The sequence below is a fragment of the Pleurodeles waltl genome, chromosome 10, assembly GCF_031143425.1.
Source record: "Pleurodeles waltl isolate 20211129_DDA chromosome 10, aPleWal1.hap1.20221129, whole genome shotgun sequence".
Lineage (NCBI taxonomy): Eukaryota > Metazoa > Chordata > Amphibia > Caudata > Salamandridae > Pleurodeles > Pleurodeles waltl.
Window position 1 is genome coordinate 727455634 of NC_090449.1, and position 23516 is coordinate 727479149.

The following is a 23516-nucleotide window of genomic DNA, read 5'->3' on the forward strand; positions in this document are numbered from 1 at the left end:
GCTGAATCTAGCAATTTGGCTCCTGAAATCCTAGAATTTGGACACTTAAACCTCACACAGGAATGTATGGAGGTCATAAGACAAGCTAGAAGGCCATCCACTAGACACTGCTATGCAAGTAAATGGAAAAGATTTGTTTGCTACTGCCATAATAATCAAATTCAACCATTGCATGCATCTCCAAAAGATGTTGTAAGGTATTTACTACATTTGCAAAAGTCAAATCTAGCTTTCTCTTCCATAAAGATACATCTCGCAGCAATATCTGCATACCTGCAAATTACTCATTCAACTTCCCTATTTAGAATACCTGTCATTAAAGCATTTATGGAAGGCCTAAAAAGAATTATACCACCAAGGACACCACCTGTTCCTTCATGGAACCTCAATATTGTCTTAACAAGACTCATGGGTCCACCTTTCGAACCCATGCATTCTTGCGAAATGCAATATCTAACGTGGAAAGTTGCATTTCTCATTGCCATTACATCTCTAAGAAGAGTAAGTGAAATTCAGGCATTTACTATACAAGAACCATTTATTCAAATACACAAAAATAAGGTAGTTCGAAGAACCAACCCAAAATTCTTACCAAAGGTCATCTCACCGTTCCACTTAAATCAAACAGTAGAATTGCCAGTGTTCTTTCCACAGCCAGACTCAATAGCTGAAAGAGCACTACATACATTAGACATAAAAAGAGCACTAATGTACTACATTGACAGAACAAAACTAATTAGAAAAACAAAACAACTATTTATTGCTTTTCAAAAACCTCATACAGGAAATCCAATATCAAAACAAGGTATAGCTAGATGGATAGTTAGGTGCATCCAAACCTGCTATCTTAAAGCAAAGAGACAGCTGCCTATTACACCAAAGGCACACTCAACCAGAAAGAAAGGTGCTACCATGGCCTTTCTAGGAAATATTCCAATGAACGAAATATGTAAGGCAGCAACATGGTCTACGCCTCACACATTTACTAAGCACTACTGTGTAGACGTGCTATCTGCACAACAAGCCACAGTAGGTCAAGCTGTACTAAGAACTTTATTTCAAACTACTTCCACTCCTACAGGCTGAACCACCGCTTTTGGGGAGATAACTGCTTACTAGTCTATGCACAGCATGTGTATCTGCAGCGACACATGCCACCGAACTGAAAATGTCACTTACCCAGTGTACATCTGTTCGTGGCATTAGTCGCTGCAGATTCACATGCGCCCACCCGCCTCCCCGGGAGCCTGTAGCCGTTTGGAAGTAATCTTCAACATTTGTACATTTGTAAATATATTACTTTAACCTTCATTTTGTACATACTTATTCATTCCATTGCATGGGCACTATTACTAACATACACAACTCCTAACTCACCCTCTGCGGGGAAAACAATCTAACATGGAGTCGACGCCCATGCGCAATGGAACCAAAGTAGGAGGAGTCCCTCGGTCTCGTGACTCGAAAAGACTTCTTCGAAGAAAAACAACTTGTAACACTCCGACCCAACACCAGACGGCGGACTATGCACAGCATGTGAATCTGCAGCGACTAATGCCACGAACAGATGTACACTGGGTAAGTGACATTTTCCTTGTCAGGCCATGTGGGACATGTGGCAAAAAGAGGGTACACTTTGATGATCCTCACAAAGAGTCTATTTATTTTCTTCACCCAGAACATAAACGTAAGGATTGCAAGGTATGTCAAACCGTTTCTCAAAAGACTTTTTAAGGACAGAGAAGGGTGATTAATACTTTTGCTACAAAAACTTAAAGCTGAGGAGAACCCTCTCTCTGAGAAAGATAGAGATGACTCCTCCAGGACACAAAAATCCCACAAAAGGGATAAATCTTCTGAAAGTGTGCTCCTAGAAATATCAAAAAAGGCATCTTAAAAAGTTCCAACATGAGCCTGCTGGACATTCTAAAAAAAAACCTGAAGAGCATCCACATACCTCTAAAGAAAATAAATTCTCCTCCTTGAAAAAGTGCATTCAGAGCCTGCAACCCCTTCTATAAAGGTGCAGACAGTCAAAAGGTCATCAAAATCCCCACTTTTGACGACCAAAGTCTCAAAACCTGCATCTGAGGCAATTTCTCATTTATCGTCTACCCTGTCGATAACAGCCTTGTCAACGATGACTGCGTCAGTGGGCACTGCCAGTACTGTAACATCCGCTTTCTCCTCTGCGATGTGTCCCATGCTGATTTCGTCATCACCTCTGGCTTCAACAACCATTACCTCCAGAATCCTCTCAACTACGGCACCGTAGACGGAGAAAGTCTTCATGAAGATTGCTAAGACATTGTTTATGACAATCAAACCGTCGACAACGGCCCCGTGTAGGAGACTGTCAACAGCATCAATATCCGTGACAACAGTGCTGACGACGAGAGCATAATCGATGATCTGTTAATGGCGACACTGTCAGCGATGGACTTGTGGACTATGTAGGAAAATGGCTCCTTGTTGCAGTTAAACCCCCCCACTTTTTGCCTGATATTGATGCTGACTTGACTGAGAGTGTGCTGCCACCCTGCTAACCAGGCCCCAGGACCAGTGTTCTTTCACTAAAAATGTACCATTATTTCCACAATTGGCACACCCCTGGCACACAGGTAAGTCCCTTGTAAAAGGTATCAGTGGTACCAAGGGCCCTGTGACCAGGGAAGGTCCCTAAGGGCTGCAGCATGTGTTGTGCCACCCTAAGGGACCTCTCACCTAACACATGCACACTGCCGTTGCAGATTGTGTGTGTTGGTGGGGAGAAAAAGGCAAAGTCGACATGGAATCCCCCTCAGGATGCCATGCACACACAACACTGCCTGTGACATAGGTAAGTCACCCCTCTAACAGGCCTTAAAGCCCTAAGGCAGTGTGCACTATACCACACGTGAGGACATAGCTGCATGAGCAATATGCCCCTACAGTGTCTAAGTCCATTCTTAGACGTTGTAAGTACAGTGTGGCCATATTAAGTATATGGTCTGGGAGTTTGTCAAAACGAACTCCACAGCTCCAAAGTGGCTACACTGAATAAAAGTTTGGTATAAACTCAGAATAATAAACCCACACTGCCAGTGTTGGATTTATAAGAAATGCACACAGAGGGCATCTTAGAGATGCCTGTATTTTACCTAATCCTTCAGTGCAGGACTGCCTGGTTGAGCAGTAGGCTTATCATAGGGTAGTGTTAAGCATGTGTTGTACACACGCAGGCAATACATGAAATCACACACTCAAAGACCTAACTCCAGGCCAGTAGGTTTTTATATAGAAAAATATTATTTTCTTAATTTATTTTAAAACGACAAGATTCAGAATTCAAGTAAGTACATACATTGTTAGGTACTTGGAATAGGTAAATATGGAACTTTGAATTAAAAAAGTAATGTACACAGTTTTGGCAAAATGGCAATAAGCTATTTTAACATCTTAGCTACCAGGCCTTTTCACCCTCAGGTGCCAGGCCTTTTTTTGGCTATTTGTGGCAGTTCGCACTTAGACCCTCATAACTTTTTGCCCGCATAAGCTACCCACACTAAATTTGCGTTCTTTTTTTTCCCCATATCCTAGGGAATCTAGAGGTTCTCAGAATTTGTGGGTTCCCCTGAAGGAGACCAAGAAATTAGCCAAAATACAGCAACAATTGTGTTAAAAAAAAAAAATAGGAAAAAAAGGGCTGCAGAAGGCGGCTTGTGTTTTTTTCCCTGAAATGGCATCAACAAAGGGATTACGGTGCTAAAATCACCAGCTTCCCAGCTTTCAGGAACAGGCAGACTTGAATCAGAAAACCCAATTTTTCAACACAATTTTGGCATTTTACGGGGACATACCCCATTTTTATGATTTGTTTGTGCTTTCAGCCCCCTTCCAGTTAGTGACAGAAATGGTTGTGAAGTCAATGCTGGATCCCAGAAAGCTAAACATTTCTGAAAAGTAGACAAAATTCTGAATTCAGCAAGGGGTAATTTGTGTAGATCCTACAAGGGTTTCCTACAGAAAATAACAACTGAAATACAAAAATATTGAAATTTAGGTGAAAAACCCAGCCATTTTTCTCCACGTTTTACTCTTTCACTTTTTCCTGCGATGTCAGATTTTTTAAAAGTAATATACGTTACGTCTGCTCGACTCTTTTGGTTGCGGGGATATATAGGGCTTGTAGGTTCATCAAGAACCCTAGGTACCCAGAGCCAATAAATGAGCTGCACCTTGTAGTGGGTTTTCATTCAATACCAGGTATACAGCAATTCATTTGCTGAAATATATAAAGAGTGAAAAATAGGTTTCAAGAAAACTATTTCCAAAATGGGCACAAGATAAGGTGTTGAGAAGCAGTGGTTATTTGCACATGTCTGAATTCCGGGGTGCCCATGCTAGCATGTGAATTACAGGGCATTTCTCAAATAGACGTCTTTTTTTACACAGTCTTACATTTGGAAGGAAAAATTGTAGAGAAAGACAAGGGGCAATGACACTTGTTTTGCTATTCTATGTTCCCCCAAGTCTCCCGATAAAAATTGTACCTCATTTGTGTGGGTAGGCCTAGCGCCCACAACAATAAATGCCCCAAAACACAACGTGGACACATCACATTTTCCCAAAGAAAACTGAGGTGTTTTTTGCAAAGTGCCAATCTGTGAATTTTGGCCTCTAGCTCAGCCGGCACCTAGGGAAACCTACCAAATCAGTGCATTTTTTAAAACTAGACACACAGGGGAATCCAAGATGGGGGTGACTTGTCGGTCTCTCACCAGGTTCTGTTACTCAGAATCCTTTGCAAACCTCAAAATTTGGCTAAAAAATACCTTTTCCTCACATTTCGGTGACAGAAAGTTCTGGAATCTGAGAGAAGTCACAAATTTCCTTCCACCCAGCGTTCCCCCAAGTCTCCCGATAAAAATGATACCTAACTTGTGTGAGTAGGCCTAGTGCCCACAACAGGAAATGCCCCAAAACACAACGTGGACACATCACAATTATCAAAGAAAAAAACAAACTGGTTTTTGGTTCGGGGGGGGGGGGGGAGGGGGTACCTGCGTTTTTGGTCCTGGGTTCAGTAGCCATATAGGGAAACCTACCAAACCCACACATCTCTAAGAACTAGACTCCCAAGGGTATCCAGGGAGGTGCGACTAGAGTTGATCCCCCAGTGTTTTTTACCCAGAATCCATTGCAAACGTCAAAATGTGGCTTATAAAACACTTTTTCTTCTCATTTCGGTGACAGAAAGTTCTGGAACCTGAGAGGAGCCACAAATTTCCTTCCATCCAGCGTATCAGCGGGAACCAAGTCTCCTGATAAGCCAGGAAGCCAGGTGTCTGCAACAGAAAAAGGCCAAAAACCTGTAGACATTGAGGGGATAGCACAGCGAGTTGATAACCACATATTTTTCTTTTATACATCTTTAGGCTGACTCTGCTTTGGGGCCCCATACAAGTGAGGTGTCATTTTACTTAGGAGACTGAGGCGAACGCCTGGGAGTAGGAATGTTGTGCCGGAGTGGTGATCCTACAAAGAAAATATGTTTTTTTAATGCACATTTTGAGGTTTGCAGAGGAGTGTGGGTAAGAAAATGTTGGGGGATCCACGCAAGCCACCCCTCCCTGGATTCCTTGGGGTGTCTAGTTTAAAAAAAATTCTGGGTTTGGTAGGTTTCCCTAAATGAAGGCCGCACCGGGACCAAAAACATTGGTAGGTCCCCCCCCCCCCCCCCCCCCCTCCCCCCCAAAACAGGTAGTTTTGTAATATATCATTTTGATGTGTCCACGTACTTCTGTTATGTGCCAAACAATAAAATTGTGAAAAGAAACACACTTAGGTTATGTTACAAAGACCCCTCACCCACCAACCAAGTTGGTGCATGCTTCATCATCGGGGTCCCATCTGACACACCTAGCGTGTCACAGGTGTGCTCATTATTCCGCAAGGCACTGCACTGTCCCCTCTCAAGTTTTTTTTTTTACAGACAAGCTCCCTTGGATAGCCTTTCTGGTTAGAACAGATTGTGCCACAAACAACAGTGTCCACTCTAAACAACTCCTTGAACAACTGCACTCCAGTGTGGAAACTATTAACGTAAAAATGGTGACCTTTGTTAAGCATTCGTCTATCAAGTTCCACACACAATTTTCTCGCTAACTACAAAAGTGGGCGGACAACCAGGGGGGTCAGTACTGGAATCCCTACCAGTGTAGACCCGGAAATTATACACGTATCCTGTACTACTTTCTTACAGCATCTACAATTTAATTCCACCCACGTAGACTCATCCTCTCTTAATTCTTTGCCTGGAACATAGACCTCTGAAAAACGATCTACAAAATGATCAAGGACAGGCCTAATCTTAAAAAGATGGTCACAATCGGGGTGATCTCGTAGCAAGGCTAAAGCACTGTGTACAAAATGCAGCATACGAAGAAGAAGCAAGTAGCGATTACAAGTCATAGTTGCAGGAAATATAGCCGTTGACATCAAGGGACTAGTAGACCAATAAGAAGCCAGTGACGGCTTCCTTATCACCCCCATCAAAAAAGTCATACCTAAAAAAAATTCAGCTCTTACAGATATGTGGGATTATACTGAGTAGCTCTAGACTGAGGCCTTAGTCTGGCAGCGTTGTCCCTCAAATATTGATCCGCATACAAATTAGTCTGCTCAACAATCTCTTCCAAAAGTACATCGTCCATAAACAAGTGAAAGAAATTGACAGGCAAAACGTTTTCCGTATTGACTCCACACCCTGGGAGACCAGTAAATGCAGGTAACTGTGGCTGCTCTGTGTGTGGGGCAATCCAGGTGTCAGGTCTTCTAATGGCAAACCCTTCAGCCCCAGGCTGCTGCACTCTTGGCACATCAATGTCCTCCTCTAAAACAGGCCCTTTATCTGCACTGAGAGTGGCTTCCTCATCAATAGAATCCTCTCGGACAGAAAACTCACTGCCAGAATCTCTCACTTCCTCCTCTGCCTCAGATGCAGAGTCAGTCTTATAATCATGGTCAGAAGACAACTCAAAAAGCAGGCCAGCAACCTGCTGAGCGGTTACTCTGCGGCTAGCCATGATCCTTTCTAACAACAAATGGATTACCAACAACCACCACCACTAAAATAAGTAATAAACAAAGTGTAGCTTTATCACAAAGAGTAATGTACTAAAAAACTATATCGCTCACTTGCCTGAAAAAGCTACTCGCCAGCAACTACTCTGCACAGACACAGCAATCACCAATGATATCCCACTAAAAAAAAGCAAATTAGACACATGACAACACAAATATCGTTGTGCTAAAATCTAAGGACAATTTCACACACAATCCTGCACTTAGTACACCATCTACAAACATGTCATTCATGCATGTCAACAATACTCCTTTGGAGTAAATTGCTTTTACTTACCTAAAACATGCAACTATGCAAACCGCAAGGATCCACAGCAAAGGAAGCAAAAGCTTTGAACTAGAACAAAAAGAATAAATAAACTGTTATAATCACAAATACAAATACTTCGCCAGTTGACAAACACCCTGCCACCAAGAACTTAGAAATTGTCCCTGGTGCCTAAGGGGCTTCTCTCCCACTTGGGGGCAGATGGGTCTAAAAATAATAGGCATGGCCAACAGCTCTGTACCCTCTGTTTTTGGGGGAGGACCCTTGAAAAGGGGGCGCCCCAGCACAAAAAAACTAAGGGGGAACCAAAAAAAAATTAAAATAAAATAAAATCCCTCACATTTTGATGGCTTCTGCCCCCTTGGGGACAGATAGGCCTAGAAAAATAGGCTGATCTGCCCCCAAGGGGAGTAGAAATGGCCATCAGTAATGTACCCCCCTTTGGGGGGTGACCCTTGCCAAAGGGGCCACCCTTCCCCCCACAAAACACACACACTCACACACACAGTCACTCACTCACTCACTCCCTGGTGCCTAAGTGGATTGCCTAAACAAAATAGGCCAATCTGTCACCAAGGGGGGCAGAAATGGCCAACAGCTCTATGCCCCCTTCGGGGGGCGACCCTTGTCAAAAGGTGCGCCCTCAGCACACAAAAAAACAAAGGGAACCAAAACAAAAATCTCTGACGTCTCGGGGGCAGATGGGCCTAAAACAAATAGGCCGATCTGCCCCCAAGGGGGGCAGAAATGGCCATCAGTAACGTGCCCACTTTGGGAGGCGACCCTTGCCAGAGGTGTCACCCCCCACACAAAACACACACAGGATCGCTGGTGCCTAAGTGGAATCTGCCCCCAAGGGGGGCAGAAATGGTCAACAGCTCTGTGCCCCCTTTAGGGGGCGGCCCGTGCCAAACGGGACGCCACCAGCACAAAAAAAGGAAAAAAACATAATCCCTGGCGTATTGGTGGTTTCTGCCCTCCTTGGGGGCAGATGGGCCTAAAAGAAATGGGGTGGCGACCCTTGCCCAAGGGGTGCCTCCAAGACACAAAACGCAAAAAACACAATCCCTGGGGCCTAGTGGGTTTTGACACCCCCCCCCCCCCAGGGCAGCGACCCTTGCCTGAGGGGTCGCTGCCCAAAAACATGAAAATAAAATCCCTGGTTCCCTAGTGGGTTTCGACCCCCCTGGGGGGTGAAACAGGATTTATTATTGCCCCCAGGGGAGCGACCCCTGCCCAAGGGGTCGCTCCCCAAATAAAATTCAGAGTAAATCCCTGGTGCCTTCTGGGGATTCCTGAAGCAGGAATCCATTGAAAACAGGCGCAGGGGGAAAGAAAAAACTCTTTCCTTTCCCCTGTCTGTTCCCCCCCCCCAAAAAAAAAAACCCCACAAAGAGAAGGACTCACCTGAAATGGGTCCTTTCTCTAGACGTGCTGGAAGCAAATGGTTTTCAGCGCGTCCTCGGCAGCTTCTTATGACGTTGGCGCATTGTGAGCGTGTTGACGTCATCAGATTGCCGAAGGGAGGGTCAGGATGGAAGGGGAAGTGATTCCCCTTCCATCCCCGACTGGGGCGTGTGGGAGGGTGGGTGGAGGACGAGCTAGTCTCGTCCCAGGCACACGGGAACCGTGTGTCTGGACGAGACCAGCTCGCCTGAGGCACCCTGGGGGTTAAAAGTGGACATAGTGCAAAAATCAACAGCTCCTGGGGGAGGTAAGTAATGGTTAGTTTTTCAGGTAAGTAAAGCACTTACAAGTTCAGTCTCCGGGGCATAGGCAGCCCACCGTTGGGGGTTCAAGTCAACCCCAAACACCCAGCAACACAGGGCCAGTCAGGTGCAAAGGTCAAAGTAGGACCCAAATAGCATAGGCATCTATGGAGACCAGGGGTGCTCCAGTTCCAGTCTGCTAGCAGGTAAGTGCCTGCGTCCTCGGGGAGCAGACCAGGGGGGGTTTGTAGAGCAATGAGGGGGCCACAAAAAGGCACAAATAATACACCCTCAGCGGCACAGGGGCGGCCGGGTGCAGTGTGTGAAGTAGGTGTCGGGTTTTAGGTAGAAATCAGTGGAGGGAACCGGGGGTCATTCTGGCGATGCAGGCAGAACACAGGGGGGCTTCTTGTGCCAGCCACCGACTGGGCAAAGATGAGGGCCACCTGCTAGTCACTACTGCACCGGTAGTTGGTTCCTCTCACGCCTGGGGGCTGCAGGCGCTGTGCTTCTTCCAGGCATCGGGTTCTTTGTTGCTGGGCAGTCGCGGTCAGGGAGATCCTCTGGATTCTCTCTGCAGGCATCGCCGTGGGGGTGCAGGGAGGTAGTCTCAGGGTGGATACGCCGTGGGAGTCCCCTGGGGTCCTCTCTGCAGTGTTGGACACGAGCCGGGACGTTGGGTGCAGAGTGTTGGGGACTCACGCTTCATGAGTGAGTTGTGAGTCCCTTTAAAGATGGTTTCTTTCTTGTTGTTTGGACAGAGCCGCTGTCCACGGGAGATTCTTGGTCCTTTGGGTTGCAGGGCAGTCCTCTGAGTCGGCAGAGGTCACTGGTCCCGCTGGATGCGTCGCTGTTGCAGGTTCTTTGAGTCTGGAGACAGGCCGGTAGGGCTGGGGCCAAGTCAGTTGTTGTCTCCATCTTCTCTGCGGGAGTTTTAGGTCAGCAGTCCTTCTTCTTTAGGTCGTCAGGAAATCTGTTTTCCTGGGTTCAGGGTTGCCCCTAAATACTCAATTTAGTGGTGTGTTTAGGGCTGGAGTCCCTGAGGGTGGCTACACCCTCCTTGTGCCTCCTCCCTTTGGGGGGGGGGGGCATCCCTAATCCTATTGGGGGAAATCCTCCAAAGCAAGATGGAGGATTTTCTAAGGCAAGGGTCACCTCAGCTCAGGACACTTTAAGGGCTGTCCTGGCTTGAGGGTGACTCCTCCTTGTTTTTCTGATTATCTCCTCCGGACTTGCCGCCAAAAGCGGAGGCTGTGTCCGGGGGGCTGGGCATCTCCACTAGCTGGTGTGCCCTAGGGCATTGTAACACGAAGCCTGAGCCTTTGAGGCTCACTGCTAGGTGTTACAGTTCCTGCCGGGGGAAGGTGTGAAGCACCTCCACCCAGTGCAGGCTTTGTTTCTGGCCTCAGAGCACAAAGGATCTCACCCCGGGAGATCAGAAACTCGTCCCTCAGTGGCAGGTTGGCATAGACCAGTCAGTCCTGCACTGGTTGATCGGGTAAAATACAGGGGGCATATCTAAAATGCCCTCTGTGTGCATTTTGTAATAAATCCAGCACTTTCATCGTTATGGGTTTATTATTCTGAGAAGTTTGATACCAAACTTCCTAGTATTCAGTGTAGCCATTCGTTTTGACAAACTCCCAGACCATACACTTAAAATGGCCACACTGTACTTACAATGTCTAAGAATAGACCTAGACACTGTAGGGGCATATTGCTCATGCAGCTATGCCCTCACCTGTGGTATAGTGCACCCTGCCTTAGGGCTTTAAGGCCTGCTAGAGGGGTGACTTACCTATGCCACAGGCAGTATTTTGTATGCATGGCATCCCGAGAGGTTGCCATGTCGACTTTGCCTTGGGGTGGCACAACACATGCTCCAGCCCTTAGGGACCTTCCCTGGTCACAGGGCCCTTGGTACCACGGGTACCTTTTATAAGGGACCTATCTGTGTGCCAATTGTGGAAACAATGGTACATTTGTAAGTACAAGAATACTGATTCTGGGGCCTGGTTAACAGGATCCCAACACACATCAGTCAAGTCTGCTTCAGTATCAGGCAAAAAGTGTGGGGGGGGTATCTACAGCAAGGAGCCATTTTCCTACAATGACCAACCTTCCTCAGATTAGGACAGAGAAGAAGGGCTAAGTGAGAGACTCTACTTCCATAACAAATGGGTTGGATGACTACTTAATCCCAACCCTATCCCCACCTATGCCCCTAACAGTGGACTCACCACTAGACGACATTGGTGGTTTTCACAATATGGAAAGAGCAGTGAAAAGGTTACAGCTTCCCCTAATCACCAAGCAATTAGATTGTTTCTTATATTATTTCAAAGAACCAACAAAGAAATCCTTAAGAGTTGATTAAAGGCAGTGAAATATCCAGCACCTGTAACAGCTGTGTTGCCCAGACTCGACAAGAAATTCAAAGAACCGGATGATTTCCCCAGCTTGTATAGTTGGCCATCCCAAGCCAGATTCTTTCATAACACAGGCAGTTTAGCGGCGTTTAGGGAATCCATCAGCCCCTATCATTGCACCACCTGACAGAGAGGGGTGCTGACCGGCAGCCGCTACTGTTAGAGCGACCAAATCCCTAGCAATACTAGGGCGCTACGACAGGCAGATGTGGTCTGACATTGCTCAATACCTAAACCTACCACCAGAAGATGCAAAGCTGGAAGCTAAAAAAATTCTCCAGGAAGGGGAGATAGCATCAGCAGAAATTATAGACTACGCCATTAATATTTCGTTTACAGGAATTAGGCAACTAGCAGGATCTGCATTACTCCGCAGGCAGGGCTGGCTGAAGACAATAACTTTAAGGTATGTAGTTCAAAGCAAGATCCTGGGTATGCTGTTTTATGGCAAGGACCTCTTCGGCAAACATGTCGAGGATGCTCTCCAAGCTGTTAAATCGGATATGGACTCTGCCAAGTGCACCTTACAGGTGCGTAGTCAGCCCTTTTGAGGAGCAAGAGGAAGGAGTTCTTTCTCATTTCAAGGAGGATATCAACCTTTCAGACAACAGCAGTCTCTTCAAGGCCATTATTTTCCACAATATACACAACAATATCGGCAGCCACCTCCAGCGGCATACAAGCAGCCGACAAAAGGAAACTCGTCCTCAAGAGGCAGAGATTCTGCCAGGAAACAGTAACCTCTTCATGGTATTAGCTGGATCCCCCCCCAAGTCATCAACCAACTTGGAGGCCACATATCCTATTTTCTTCCACAGTGGTCCAAAATAACTACAGACAGATGGGCCCTCGACGTTGTGGCCGAGGACACACCCTAGAATTTATCACCAAGCCCCTGAATGTTCACCCAAGAGGGCCACTGCATCCTCATCTTAAGCAACTTCTGCTGGGGATTTCAACTATTTTTGTGCAATAGAAGTGGTGCTAAAGACTCAGAGGGGACTGGTTTCTACCCCTGTTTCTTCCAGGTATGGAAAAAAACAGGTGACTTGCACCGTATATTAGATCTTCTGAAACTCAGCAAATACCTAAGGAACAGTCCTCTCTTATAGTCACCCTAGATCAGTGGTCTTCAAACTGGGGGGCGGGCCCCCACAGGATATTTTACATCTCTTCTGTCACTGAATCATATGACGTCCTTAGACCTCCAGGAGGCATAGTTCCATATTCCAGAGTTGCCAACACGCACTACCAATTCAGAGTCCTTCACATTGGACTCAAATCAGCTCCCTGTAAATTCACCAAGTGTTAGGCTTCGGTGGCAGCTCATTTGAGACCGAAGGGAGTCCAGGTAGTCCCATACCTGGATGACTGGTTAATAAAGGCAGCTACATCTCAACATGCCACAAATCATACTTCCCAAGTCACAGGGTCTCACAGTCAACATGAAAAAATCTTGTCCCACTCCCACAGCAAATTTTACTTTCCTGGGAGCTCTTCTGGACAACATTAAAAACAAAGAATTTGCATCCCAAGAATGCCCAAACAGTATACAGAAGCAGGCCCAATGACTCAGCTCACAATAGTACGTTTCATTGAGACGGTACAAATCTCTCCTAGGGATGCTGTCCTCGTGTGCTCCTCTGATAACCAATTGCCAACTTCACATTCGTCCTCAGCAGAAGGAACTGGGCAAGCAGTGGGGGCAGTTGAAAGAGTCCTTCAATTTAATTAAAATTACGTCAACTATGATGAAGTTGATAAAATGGGGGTGTCAGACAGGCAGCATCGGCCAAGGGCTCACATTCCTTCCCCAGGTATCAGACTTTGTGATTACAACAGACGCGTCCTTAGCATTTGCTTTTCCTGTGATCTCATTGATTCACAGGCTCCTCAACAAACTAAAGAGTGAACCCTGTTGAGTGATCCTCATTGCTCCCAGATGGCCCAGAAAGGTCTGGTTTATACAAATCCTCGTTCTTTTGGAACAGGGCCACATGCAACTAACACAGATTTCAACGCTACTTACTATGAACAATGGCCAGGTGCATCATCCCAACCCAGCATCGCTACACTTGTTGGCCTGGCTCCTGCGTTCCATGAATTTCGTTCAGTTAGACACCCCAGCGGACTGCATAGGGAGATCCTCTCCAAGTCAGGGCTGATACTGCTAGTAAGATATACAAGCTCAAGTGGAAGCGTTTGTGTGTCTCATATCATGGCAAGGGCATTTACCCCATTTCTTCCGCCCCAGAGCATATTTTACCATAACTTCTTTAAATGGCTAAGTCCAGACTAACTCACTCATTTATCAAAGTTGATTTAGCAGCGATATCTTGATTGTGTAAGTCAAGTCAGATACCCACTTATGCTCAACCAGGTTAATCAAACAGTTCTTTAAAGGACTGTTCAGGGTGTTTCATCCTGTAAGGTAACCTCCCCCTGCTTGGCTTCTCAATATTGTACTAAGCCACTTAATGAAAGCTCTGATTTAGCCAATCCATAAAACTAAATTGAAATACTCACGTGGAAGACTGCAATCTTACTGGCATTGACGTCCACAAGACGTGCAAGTGACATCCATGATGATAGAACAGTTCTTGCAATTTACCCAAAACAGTGTAATTCTGCATACTAACCAAAATGTCATACTATAACTCCCATTAGACTTTCACCCCAAAAAACCTTATCATACTGAGGACATTTTATCCCAGCCCACAGACATCTGCAGAAAGATCTGTACATACACTAGATGTAAAGAGATGTATTAAATTCCACTGACATAGAACACAACAATTGCACATAACTAACCAGCTATTGTGGCTTATTAGACACCACAGAGAGATTTCCCAGTATTGGAATAGACCATAGCCAGATGGATGCCACAACTATCCAGTTCTGTCACAGACAAGCAGGAAAGTCTTTGTCATGCAAGGTTAGGTCACATTCTACTAGAGCTGTTTCCACCAGTATGGCTCTCTTTACTGGTGTGCCTATCCACCAGGTTTGCCGGGCAGCAACATGGTCCAGTAGGCACAATTTTACGCAACATTACTGCCTTGAGTCCTCTGACAGGAACGATGTATCAGTAGGACAAGCAGTGCTTCTCCATCTATTCCAAAAAGGTGAGCCACGTCTAACTATTTTCCACCATCTGCTATAACATTGTAATGCTCATATTTGGGAAAGCTAACTGCTAACTATTCTGATTCAAGCATGTGAATCTATGAAAGATACCTGTACTGGAGAACTATAGTTACAGGTAAGTAAATTATTTTCTTACTGCGTGTGATGATCACAAACATGCACAACAGAGCCAATAGTGCTTACTGTGTAGGATCAGATTTAGTAGGTTGCACTTGGTGTTTAATTAGCAATTGGCAAAACCTTTAGCACGCACTGCAAGTCCATAGTAAATGGTACCCCTGGTACCTAGGGCTTGATCCCTAAGGGCTGCAGCACAAATTGTGCCACCCTAAGGGATTCCTCACCAAGCGCATGACAGGCTGCCATTGTTAAATGCAAGTGCTGGACACTGGTCACTGTGACTTCCCCAGCTACATGATGGGATGTTTGGTATCAAACCTCTCAGATTATTATACCCTCACTGATGTCATTGAGGGAATTATTAATAACTGCACCCAAAGGGCCCCCTGCAAACCTACCAGCTACTAGTGAATTCACTGACTTGTCCTGACCAGTTGAGCCACCACAGACGTGTTTCTGGCCCCCCAAGGTGAGAGCCAGCGCTTTCAAGGGCAAGAGACAAAAGCCTGCACTGGGTGGGGGTGCTATCACCTCACCCAGGCAGGATGGACATTCAAGGGCTGAAACATTCAAAGGCCCTGTTGCCTTTGTAATGCAACCCCGGTCTCTCCAGATGGTGTCCCCCTGTCCTGACCCCACTTTTGGCAGCAGTACAGGTGGGAAAATTAGGCAGATTAGGAGGGGGTGGCCACTTCATGCCAGTCCCACCCCTAAGGTGGAGGAGCTGAAGTGGACATTAGTTTTTAAATTCCTCCTTATGTGGAAGGAATTAGGCCACTAGGGTTGGGGTTATGTCCACTTCCCAGCAGGAGTTGTCATAAGAAGGGAGTTAGTCACCGTAAAGGTGGGCTGCCCTTTGGCTGCCACTTGGCCCTCCATGTACACCTCTAAATTGAATATTTAGGTGGCACCCCTGACCCCTAGAACTCAGATCCTGATGACCTAAGAAGCCAAGGATAAAAAAAGAGTCACCTGCAGAAGAGGAAAAGAAAAAGCAGCTGACTTCAAATAAGCCCCTCAGGCTTTCCTGTTGACCTCGACGACCTTTGCCCAAAAAGCTGACGCGTCCTGCCTTCCATAAAGACTCAGCTCTCCCGTGAGCAGCTGACCTTCTCTACAACAAAACTTCAAGAGAAGGCCTCTGCAGCTGCTGGAACCAAAAAAAAAAAAAAAAGGACACCTGAAGTGACCACTGCACCCGGCGTCCATGACCCCAGGTGAATCCAACCAATGAGGTTCCCCTACTGCCCAGAGACCAAGTCCAGTGTGGTCTCACCCATCTTGGAGCACCCCTCTCCCTCCCGAGATGCCTGCTGCAGCCTCTGGACACAGGCCCCCTCTCCTACAACCTTGTGGTGAGAGAAAACCCGGCAGTCAGCAACCACTGAACCCTTCGCCCCAACACCATCTGAGGTGGGTTACTGGTGTCAGCGTCGTCATCCAGCTCCTAAGAACTTGAGTCCACACTTGCCAACCTCACTCCCCCCCCCCCACTCACACCGCCCCAAACCCCTCAGAGAACTCCCTGCGATGCCCGCAGCCTCTACACACAGGGACCCCCTGACCGCTACTAGGTGAGAAAACCTGTTGCCTAAGGACACCCCTGCATCTGTTGCCACAGAGCCCTGGCGAAAAGGACCAAAGGTGCACCTACATCCCTGAGCCCACCCACCCCCCCAAATCTAAACCTACCTGCTTTTTGTCCCTTACTGGCTTCCTAGCCAGAGCCTGCAGACTGTCTTCATAAGGACCAAACTCCCACAGGAAATCATTAGTCACCCAACACCTTACTACACCCCTGCACCTGGCCGCCCCAGTGCTGTCCGGAGTGACCTGCTGGTGTGGTTCTGATCAGTGCCCAGTACTTACCTTAAATTTCTGAGATTGGCTTTGTAAGCCATTGTTAACTGTTTGCTGAACATTGTTTGTCTCCATAGATTAACATTAAGAGGTGCACTGTGTTGATTATTGAAACTGAAAGGTATTTGTGCTTGGAAAAGTGCTCACCTGATTACGAAATTCTTGGGTTTGAAACGTATATAAAAAGAAGTGTCATTTTTCTAAATTGGTCTCGGATTTATTCTTTGAGTGTGTCATTAAGCGCCTCTGTGAGTACAACAAACTCTTAGCACTAACCTCTGATAAGCCAATGCTCACCCACACTACCACAAAATAGAGCACTAGTCCTATCTACTTTTGTCTCTGCAAACCAATTGAGGATCCATTGGACTCTCTGCACGGTCTACTTTTTAATACACCATATGGAGAGCCAGCTTCCTACATTGACCCTTTGTGTTTGGCAAATGCTCAACACTGCCCTCTGATAAGCCTAACCTTCTCGTCCCACACTGCCACAAAAGAGAGCATTTTGAGTTATTAGTTTAAACCTATTTTTACCAACAAGGTTCATATGATCTATATAGCCTGCCCCTACATTGACACACTACAAGTAGCTTCCTACAAATAAAAATAAAAAATACAACCATATTGTTCAACAGATGTTTACAAAATAGTACTGGTTGCAGCTATTATTAGTCATACCTATCGGCATTGCCAATGCGCATTACATTATTTTGCAACACAGGTTAGACAATTTAAATATTTGCTAATAAAAATATTTTACAAGATTTCCCTGATGATGATGATGAAATTGTATATGTTGTGAAATTTGAATATTTCTACTTACTCTTAGTGAAACTATAGATTGAGCTAAAGCTGGGAAACCATTAGTTGTAGGAAGCTGGCCTGGTGTGTGGTGAACACCTATGGTGTTTGAACCTTAAACCAAGTCCAGGCAACCCCTATTAGTGAATGAAGACAGTGTCTAAGAAGCCAGGGCTTTCTAGTGGTAGCTGTGGAGAGCAGCCAAGACATTTCTAGGAGGAGGACTGTAAAGCACTTGCAATACCCAAGCAGTCACACAGTAACGAGCCACACACGAAAGGAGCCACACAGTGTTACAAAAATACAGGTACAGCACTGAACTAGATTATGTATAGGTAGTCCCCCAACTGGATGTAGGTACACACACACACACACACACACCCAAAAGGGGGAGGGCAAACCATATACTAAAAACACATACACACCCCACCCCCAAAAAAGGAGGAGGGCAAACCATATACTAAAATAGTGGAATGTGAAGTGAGGTTCCCCTAACCAGGGATGTGAAGTAGTTAGAAGGGAGCTGGGAGAACTCAGGATCCCAAGAGGTGAGTACCTAGGTGACCCCCAGCGACCAGGAGAGCAGAGGTAATATACCTGGTCTTGCCAAAGACCAAGAAGGGGACTTGGAAAAAGGAAGATTTCAGGACAAGTCCAGTGGGTCCCAACAGTGGATTCTGGAGGAAGAGGACCTACAAGAGAAGGGGGCAAAGTCCAGTCCACACAGGCGTGTCCAGGTGGGGCAGGAGCAACTACCCACCCTTCTGTGGCTGATGATCCGGGTCAACAAGGGAAGATGAAGATCAGTTGTGGAGCCCAGGAGCTGCATAGAAGTCCTTGGAGTCATGCAGATGATGTCCCCCGCTGGTTGCGGGTCACAGATGGTCAGTGGTCATGAGGGCCACCAACAAGCCTTGGCAAATGCAAATCTGGGCACAAGAGGATTTGCAGAGCTGAAGAAGTCCAACAAGGTCCCGGGGGCTTGACCTTTGGATGAGAGTACATGCTGATCCTCAGCAGTCAAGAGAGCCAGCAGAATCAGTCGCAGCCCTCACAGGCAACCCTCTGGCAGCAGGCACAGTAAGTTGCAGTGAGGCCTAGTCAGCACATCGGGAGAGGAGTCCCACGTCTCTGGAGCAGCAGAGAAGAGAATCCATGCAAGGGTGAAGTGCTGGAGGCTGGGGCTACTTTAAGCCTGAAGATCCCTTGGAGCAAGAGGCATCAAGCCTTGGTTGCTGCATGAGTTGCGGCGCACAGGGGTTCTGTCCTGCAAAGAGAGGCAAGGGCTCACCGTCTCCCAAGTTGGTAGAGAGGACCACTCAGAACCACTATCTGTGTTGGAGATTCTTCCTGGAGCCAGATGGCAGAAGATCCTAGCAGCCAGATGTCGTTGCCTCAGGTGCCAGCATGTGCAGGGGAGTGACTCCTTCACTCCAAGGGAGATTCCTTCTTACTTCTTTGGTGCATCTGAAGTCTTGCCAACTCCATAGGATGCACAACCGTGGAAGTGTTGCAGTTATTGGAAGGAGCCGAGGAAACAATGTTGCAAGACAAGGTTGTCTCAGGAGTTGCAGGCTTGTTGTGAAGTCCAGCAGCGTTTCCAGTGGTCAGGAGCAGAAGAGGTTGATGCAGAGGAGTCACGGTGGAGTCTTGTATGCTGAATCTGGGGACCCACCCGGAAGGGAGTCCCTAAATAGCCCTAACAGGGGGCTTGGTCATTCTGCAGCGTGACCACCTATCAGAGGTGGTCACTGACATCAGATACCTGATCTGACCAACCAGATGCTCCCAGGGGCCTCTGCACATCTTATTTCCAAGATGTCAGAATCAAGTGGCCACCTGGAGGAGCTCTGGGCACCACTCCTGGGGTGGTGATGGACAGTGGAGTGGTCACTCCCCTTTCCTTTGTGTGGTTTCGCGCCAGAGCAGGGACCGGGTTCCCTGGACTGGTGCAAACTGCATTATGCAAGGAGAGCACCAAATGTGCCCTTCAAAGCAAGCCAGTAGCGCGTGGAGCCTGCCCCTTCCCAGCCTTGTAACTTCTATTGCTTAGGAAGAGAGTGTTGCCTCCCTCTTCCACAGGAAATCCTATGCTCTGCCTTCCCCTGCTTGAGCTGGTCAAGCAGAAGGTGGGCAGAAACCTGTCTGAGCGGTGATCACAGCGCGTGCTGCCTGGAAAACCCCAGACGACTGATAGGAGCATTGCTGGGGGTCTACTAAGGAGCCTACAGAGTGCATGGAATTACACAACCAACACCAGCAACTGTATTGGGGTATGATTCGGAAATGTTTGATACCAAACATGCCCAGGTTCAGGGTTACTATTATGTAGCTGGACAAAGGCAGTGACCTGTGGCCACTATGCGGGTAAAATGGCTTCCCTGCACTTATAAAGTCCAGTGCATTGGAACTAGTGTTCGTACAGACACCTCTGCTCCTATGCAGGGTTCCCTAACAAGCATGAACCTGCACGCTACCCTCTGGTCCAGGAGGGCCTACCACAGGGTAGACTTACAGTAACCTGGTGCAGGGAGCAGCAGTGAAAGGGTGCATGCACTGTTTCATGCAGGCTGCAATGGAAGGCCTGCAGGCATAATTTGCATGGGCTCCCATGGGTGGCATAATACATGCTGCAGCCGAGGGGGACCCCTTGTGTACCAATGCCATGGGTACCTAACCCTTGTGCCAATTGTGGGGTGTAAAGGGTAACAAAGCAACCAAATTGAGAGGAGAGAGCACAATCACAGGGGTCATTGTTAGCAGGATCCAGGTGAAAACAGTCTAAACACACTGGCATACAAGCAAAAAGTGGGGGTAACTATGCAAAAAGATTCACTTTCCGACAGAAGTGTTATGATGTTATTATTTCTGGTGGGAATTCACAAATAAAATATGCTTAAGTTCAGTGGTGTTGATTCTGATTCATTCAAACCAAACGTTATCTTTATCTTATCGTTTTATTTTTATTTGTGCAGAAAAAGTCCATGAAATGGAGAAGGAACACTTAAATAAGGTGCAGACTGCAAATGAAGTGAAGGTGGGTATTTTATATTACAGATTATCTTGATGACCTAGAGAAAAGACATTCATTAAAATTAGATCTGTGTATGGGATTTATAAACTAACTTTATTTTATCTGTAGCTTGCTGTTGAGCAGCAAATCCAGAGTCATCGTGAAGCCCACCATAAGCAAATCAGCAGTCTGAGGGATGAGATTGAAGCCAAGGAAAAAGTTATCACTGACCTTCAGGAGTAAGTATTTTGTAAGATAAACATCTGTATGTGTTCTGTAGCGTGCTACTTGTGCTTGTTTGATTCTTTGAGCATCTATCATGCAGAATGTACTACTGGAACGTGTGTGCGTGTGCACACGCACAAAGTACTTGTGTGATGTCGTGTGCAGTGCATTCTGAAGTGCTATACAACTCACATAAGTAGAAAATCATAAGTATTTTCATAACTATAAATTTGTGTGTAGTGCTGCTGCAAAAGGTTAATGTTCACAAATAAGTTGGAGAGAAGAATGCTAACTGCTTGGTTTGATACATTACTCATTTTCAGTTTTTGTTTTGCTCAATATAAACAGTAAACCTCTTTTAGATGTGTCTGAATTAACATCTGAGACCATTGTAAATGATTTTAGTTATGGATTTTGCTGTTTGTTTGGAAATTGTAATATCCATTAGTTCAAAAACAAATCCATTGATAAAGGCAAGGCTTGGATCTAAAAAAAAATTGCTAACCTAAGGTACAAGCCATATCTCCCCCAAATAGGTAACCGCTCTGTTCCGGCGCTACTCTATGAAGACAATGCTGTACTTATGGCCAGGACTCCATTAGCCCTCCAAAAACTTTTAACCACTTGTATAATTTTTATGGCAGACTTGGGAAACAGAGTAAGACCTATAATATTACCACACAAGAGGGGAAAGTTGATATAGCCCAAACATTTTCATACTTGGGTATAATGTTTGATAAACAGGGCTCCTGGGCACACTGTGTGAAAACGAAAAAAGTCCAGATCATCAAAACAATGGCAGCCTTGAATTTTTTTTCAAAAAGACTAGGGGGGATTACCCCGCAGAACATGGTAAAAATCTATAGAGCCAAGTGTATCCCGGCTGCCATGTATGGATCAGGTATCTGGGGATGCACTAATTGCAACCTGATCCAGACGGTGAAAAATGATTTTCGGAGATATTTGTTAATGGTACCAAATGGCACATCGTCGTACATTAGTCACGTGGAATTAGGGGTTTCCTTCCTAGCTGACTCAATAAAGATACAGCCATTATTATTATGGCAGAAAGTCTGGACTTCTAAGCATACTGGATTAAATAGGGCAATTTTACCTGATTGTATGGCATCAACATATTCTCTAAGAATCCCTTGGCTGAGGTACATTATGACCTTTTTTGAAAACATGGGTAGTAAAGAATATTATACAAATCCAGAATTACTGGAAAAAAATCACCAGGAAAGAATTGAGGGCCTTGACATTGAAGTATATAGAAGAACAGCGATGGGAAGCAGAATCAAATAAGCGTAGTGTTATGTCTAACCAATTAATCTTGTCTACAGAGGGCATGCAGCCATATTTGGTAAATGTGGTAAATCCTCGGTATCGTTTTGTCCTTACAAGATAAAGGTTAGATACTTTCCACCGCTTAGTAACTTTCCCGACTATGAACGATTGGAGTGCAACCTTGGGGGTATGCCCTTGCGACGCAAAGGCACCCCAAACTACGATACGTGTGGTCCTCTTTTCGAAATTTTATGATAAACAGAGAAAGCGCCTTTTAATGCCTTTTTTAAGATTTATCAATTTGCGTCAGTGTCGTATTGCGTATATTAGTTTACAGATTTTATCTTCTATTGAAATGTGTGGAATTCTGGCACATTTTTTGTGCTCTGTAATAACTGCAAGAAAGTCTATGGGTGTATTGGTGCCAATCTAACTAGACCATTTAAATATGTGTGAATGGACAAATTAATGGCATGTATTTTATCTCTGGTATTTATTCTTTTACTATTTTATTGTATTTATTGTGCTTTTATACATGTGTTTTACTTGCTACTTTTATGACTTGTTTGAAAGTCGAATAAAGTTTTGGACTACTACTACAAGCCATATAACAACAATAAAAATCGACTAACAACTAGTGGTATTCATCCTTCTGCGAATGTATTGAAATTTATTTAAGTATTAGCACAGTACTAGCAACATATGTAACTTACAGCTGTTTGAGGAGCTCTTCCTATTGTTGGTATTATCTTTTGTCTATATAACCAGTGATATCTAGATCCTCTCATAGGAGATTTCCATTTATAGTCATAAGCACTGAATAGTCCCACCCCCATGCGGGGGCCCTGGAGCACTTCTTCCTACTATATCCTGTTAAGTGGAGATGTTCGTCTTTCTTCGGGAAGGCTTGCAGAGTCACTTAAGAAAGAAAATTATTGTGCAACCTATAGGGATAGGCTACAATGGCCCATCCCTATAGGATCCCTATATATTTTTAATTCAAAAAAGGGTCAAGAGATTATATGTGTATATGATGTGATGGTGTTTTAGTTAAAACAGAATAAAACATTTTTTGGAGTATCAGAGAGATTAAGCTACCTGGGACAGTGTTGCCCCATAGGCTGCCATCATATGAGTGAAAATAGAGTCTGTGCTTTTAAGAAGCCAGACACCACCATTATCCTATCATGCTGAGCAGAAGACAGTTGCTTCAATTCTTTTTTCCGGCTCCTGCTGCCAGGATGCTGGAACATTGAGCTTGGCCAAAATGTGGCTTTTTTCTTCAAAATTCATTTCTGTAATTGTGTGCCATTTGTTTTATTTGATATGTCTTTACCAGGCATTTTCTTTCTTTTTCTGACTGAAGGTAAAGGTCTTTTCTCTGAAAAATGCCCCTCTCTTTTTGAAAAGTGTCCTTCCTCTGGAAGGAAGAAGGCCAATATACACCCTCACGAGGTGTGCATCCTCTGTCTACCAGACACATGTTTCTGCATGGCCAACATTGCAGGAACCTCTCCAGATGCACCCTC

At 45.6% G+C, this 23516-nt stretch overlaps 1 protein-coding gene across 2 annotated transcripts in view; it reads left to right on the top strand.

The window, feature by feature from the left end:
- The window catches only part of KIF5B (kinesin family member 5B), an 811383-nt gene that overhangs the window by 515767 nt on the left and 272100 nt on the right, over nt 1-23516 (top strand). For both annotated transcript variants that reach the window (XM_069211250.1, XM_069211252.1), the window contains exons 18-19: nt 20438-20499; nt 20605-20714. In XM_069211250.1, the coding sequence (XP_069067351.1) occupies nt 20438-20499; nt 20605-20714 (172 nt within the window). The remainder of the gene's footprint in view (nt 1-20437; nt 20500-20604; nt 20715-23516) is intronic.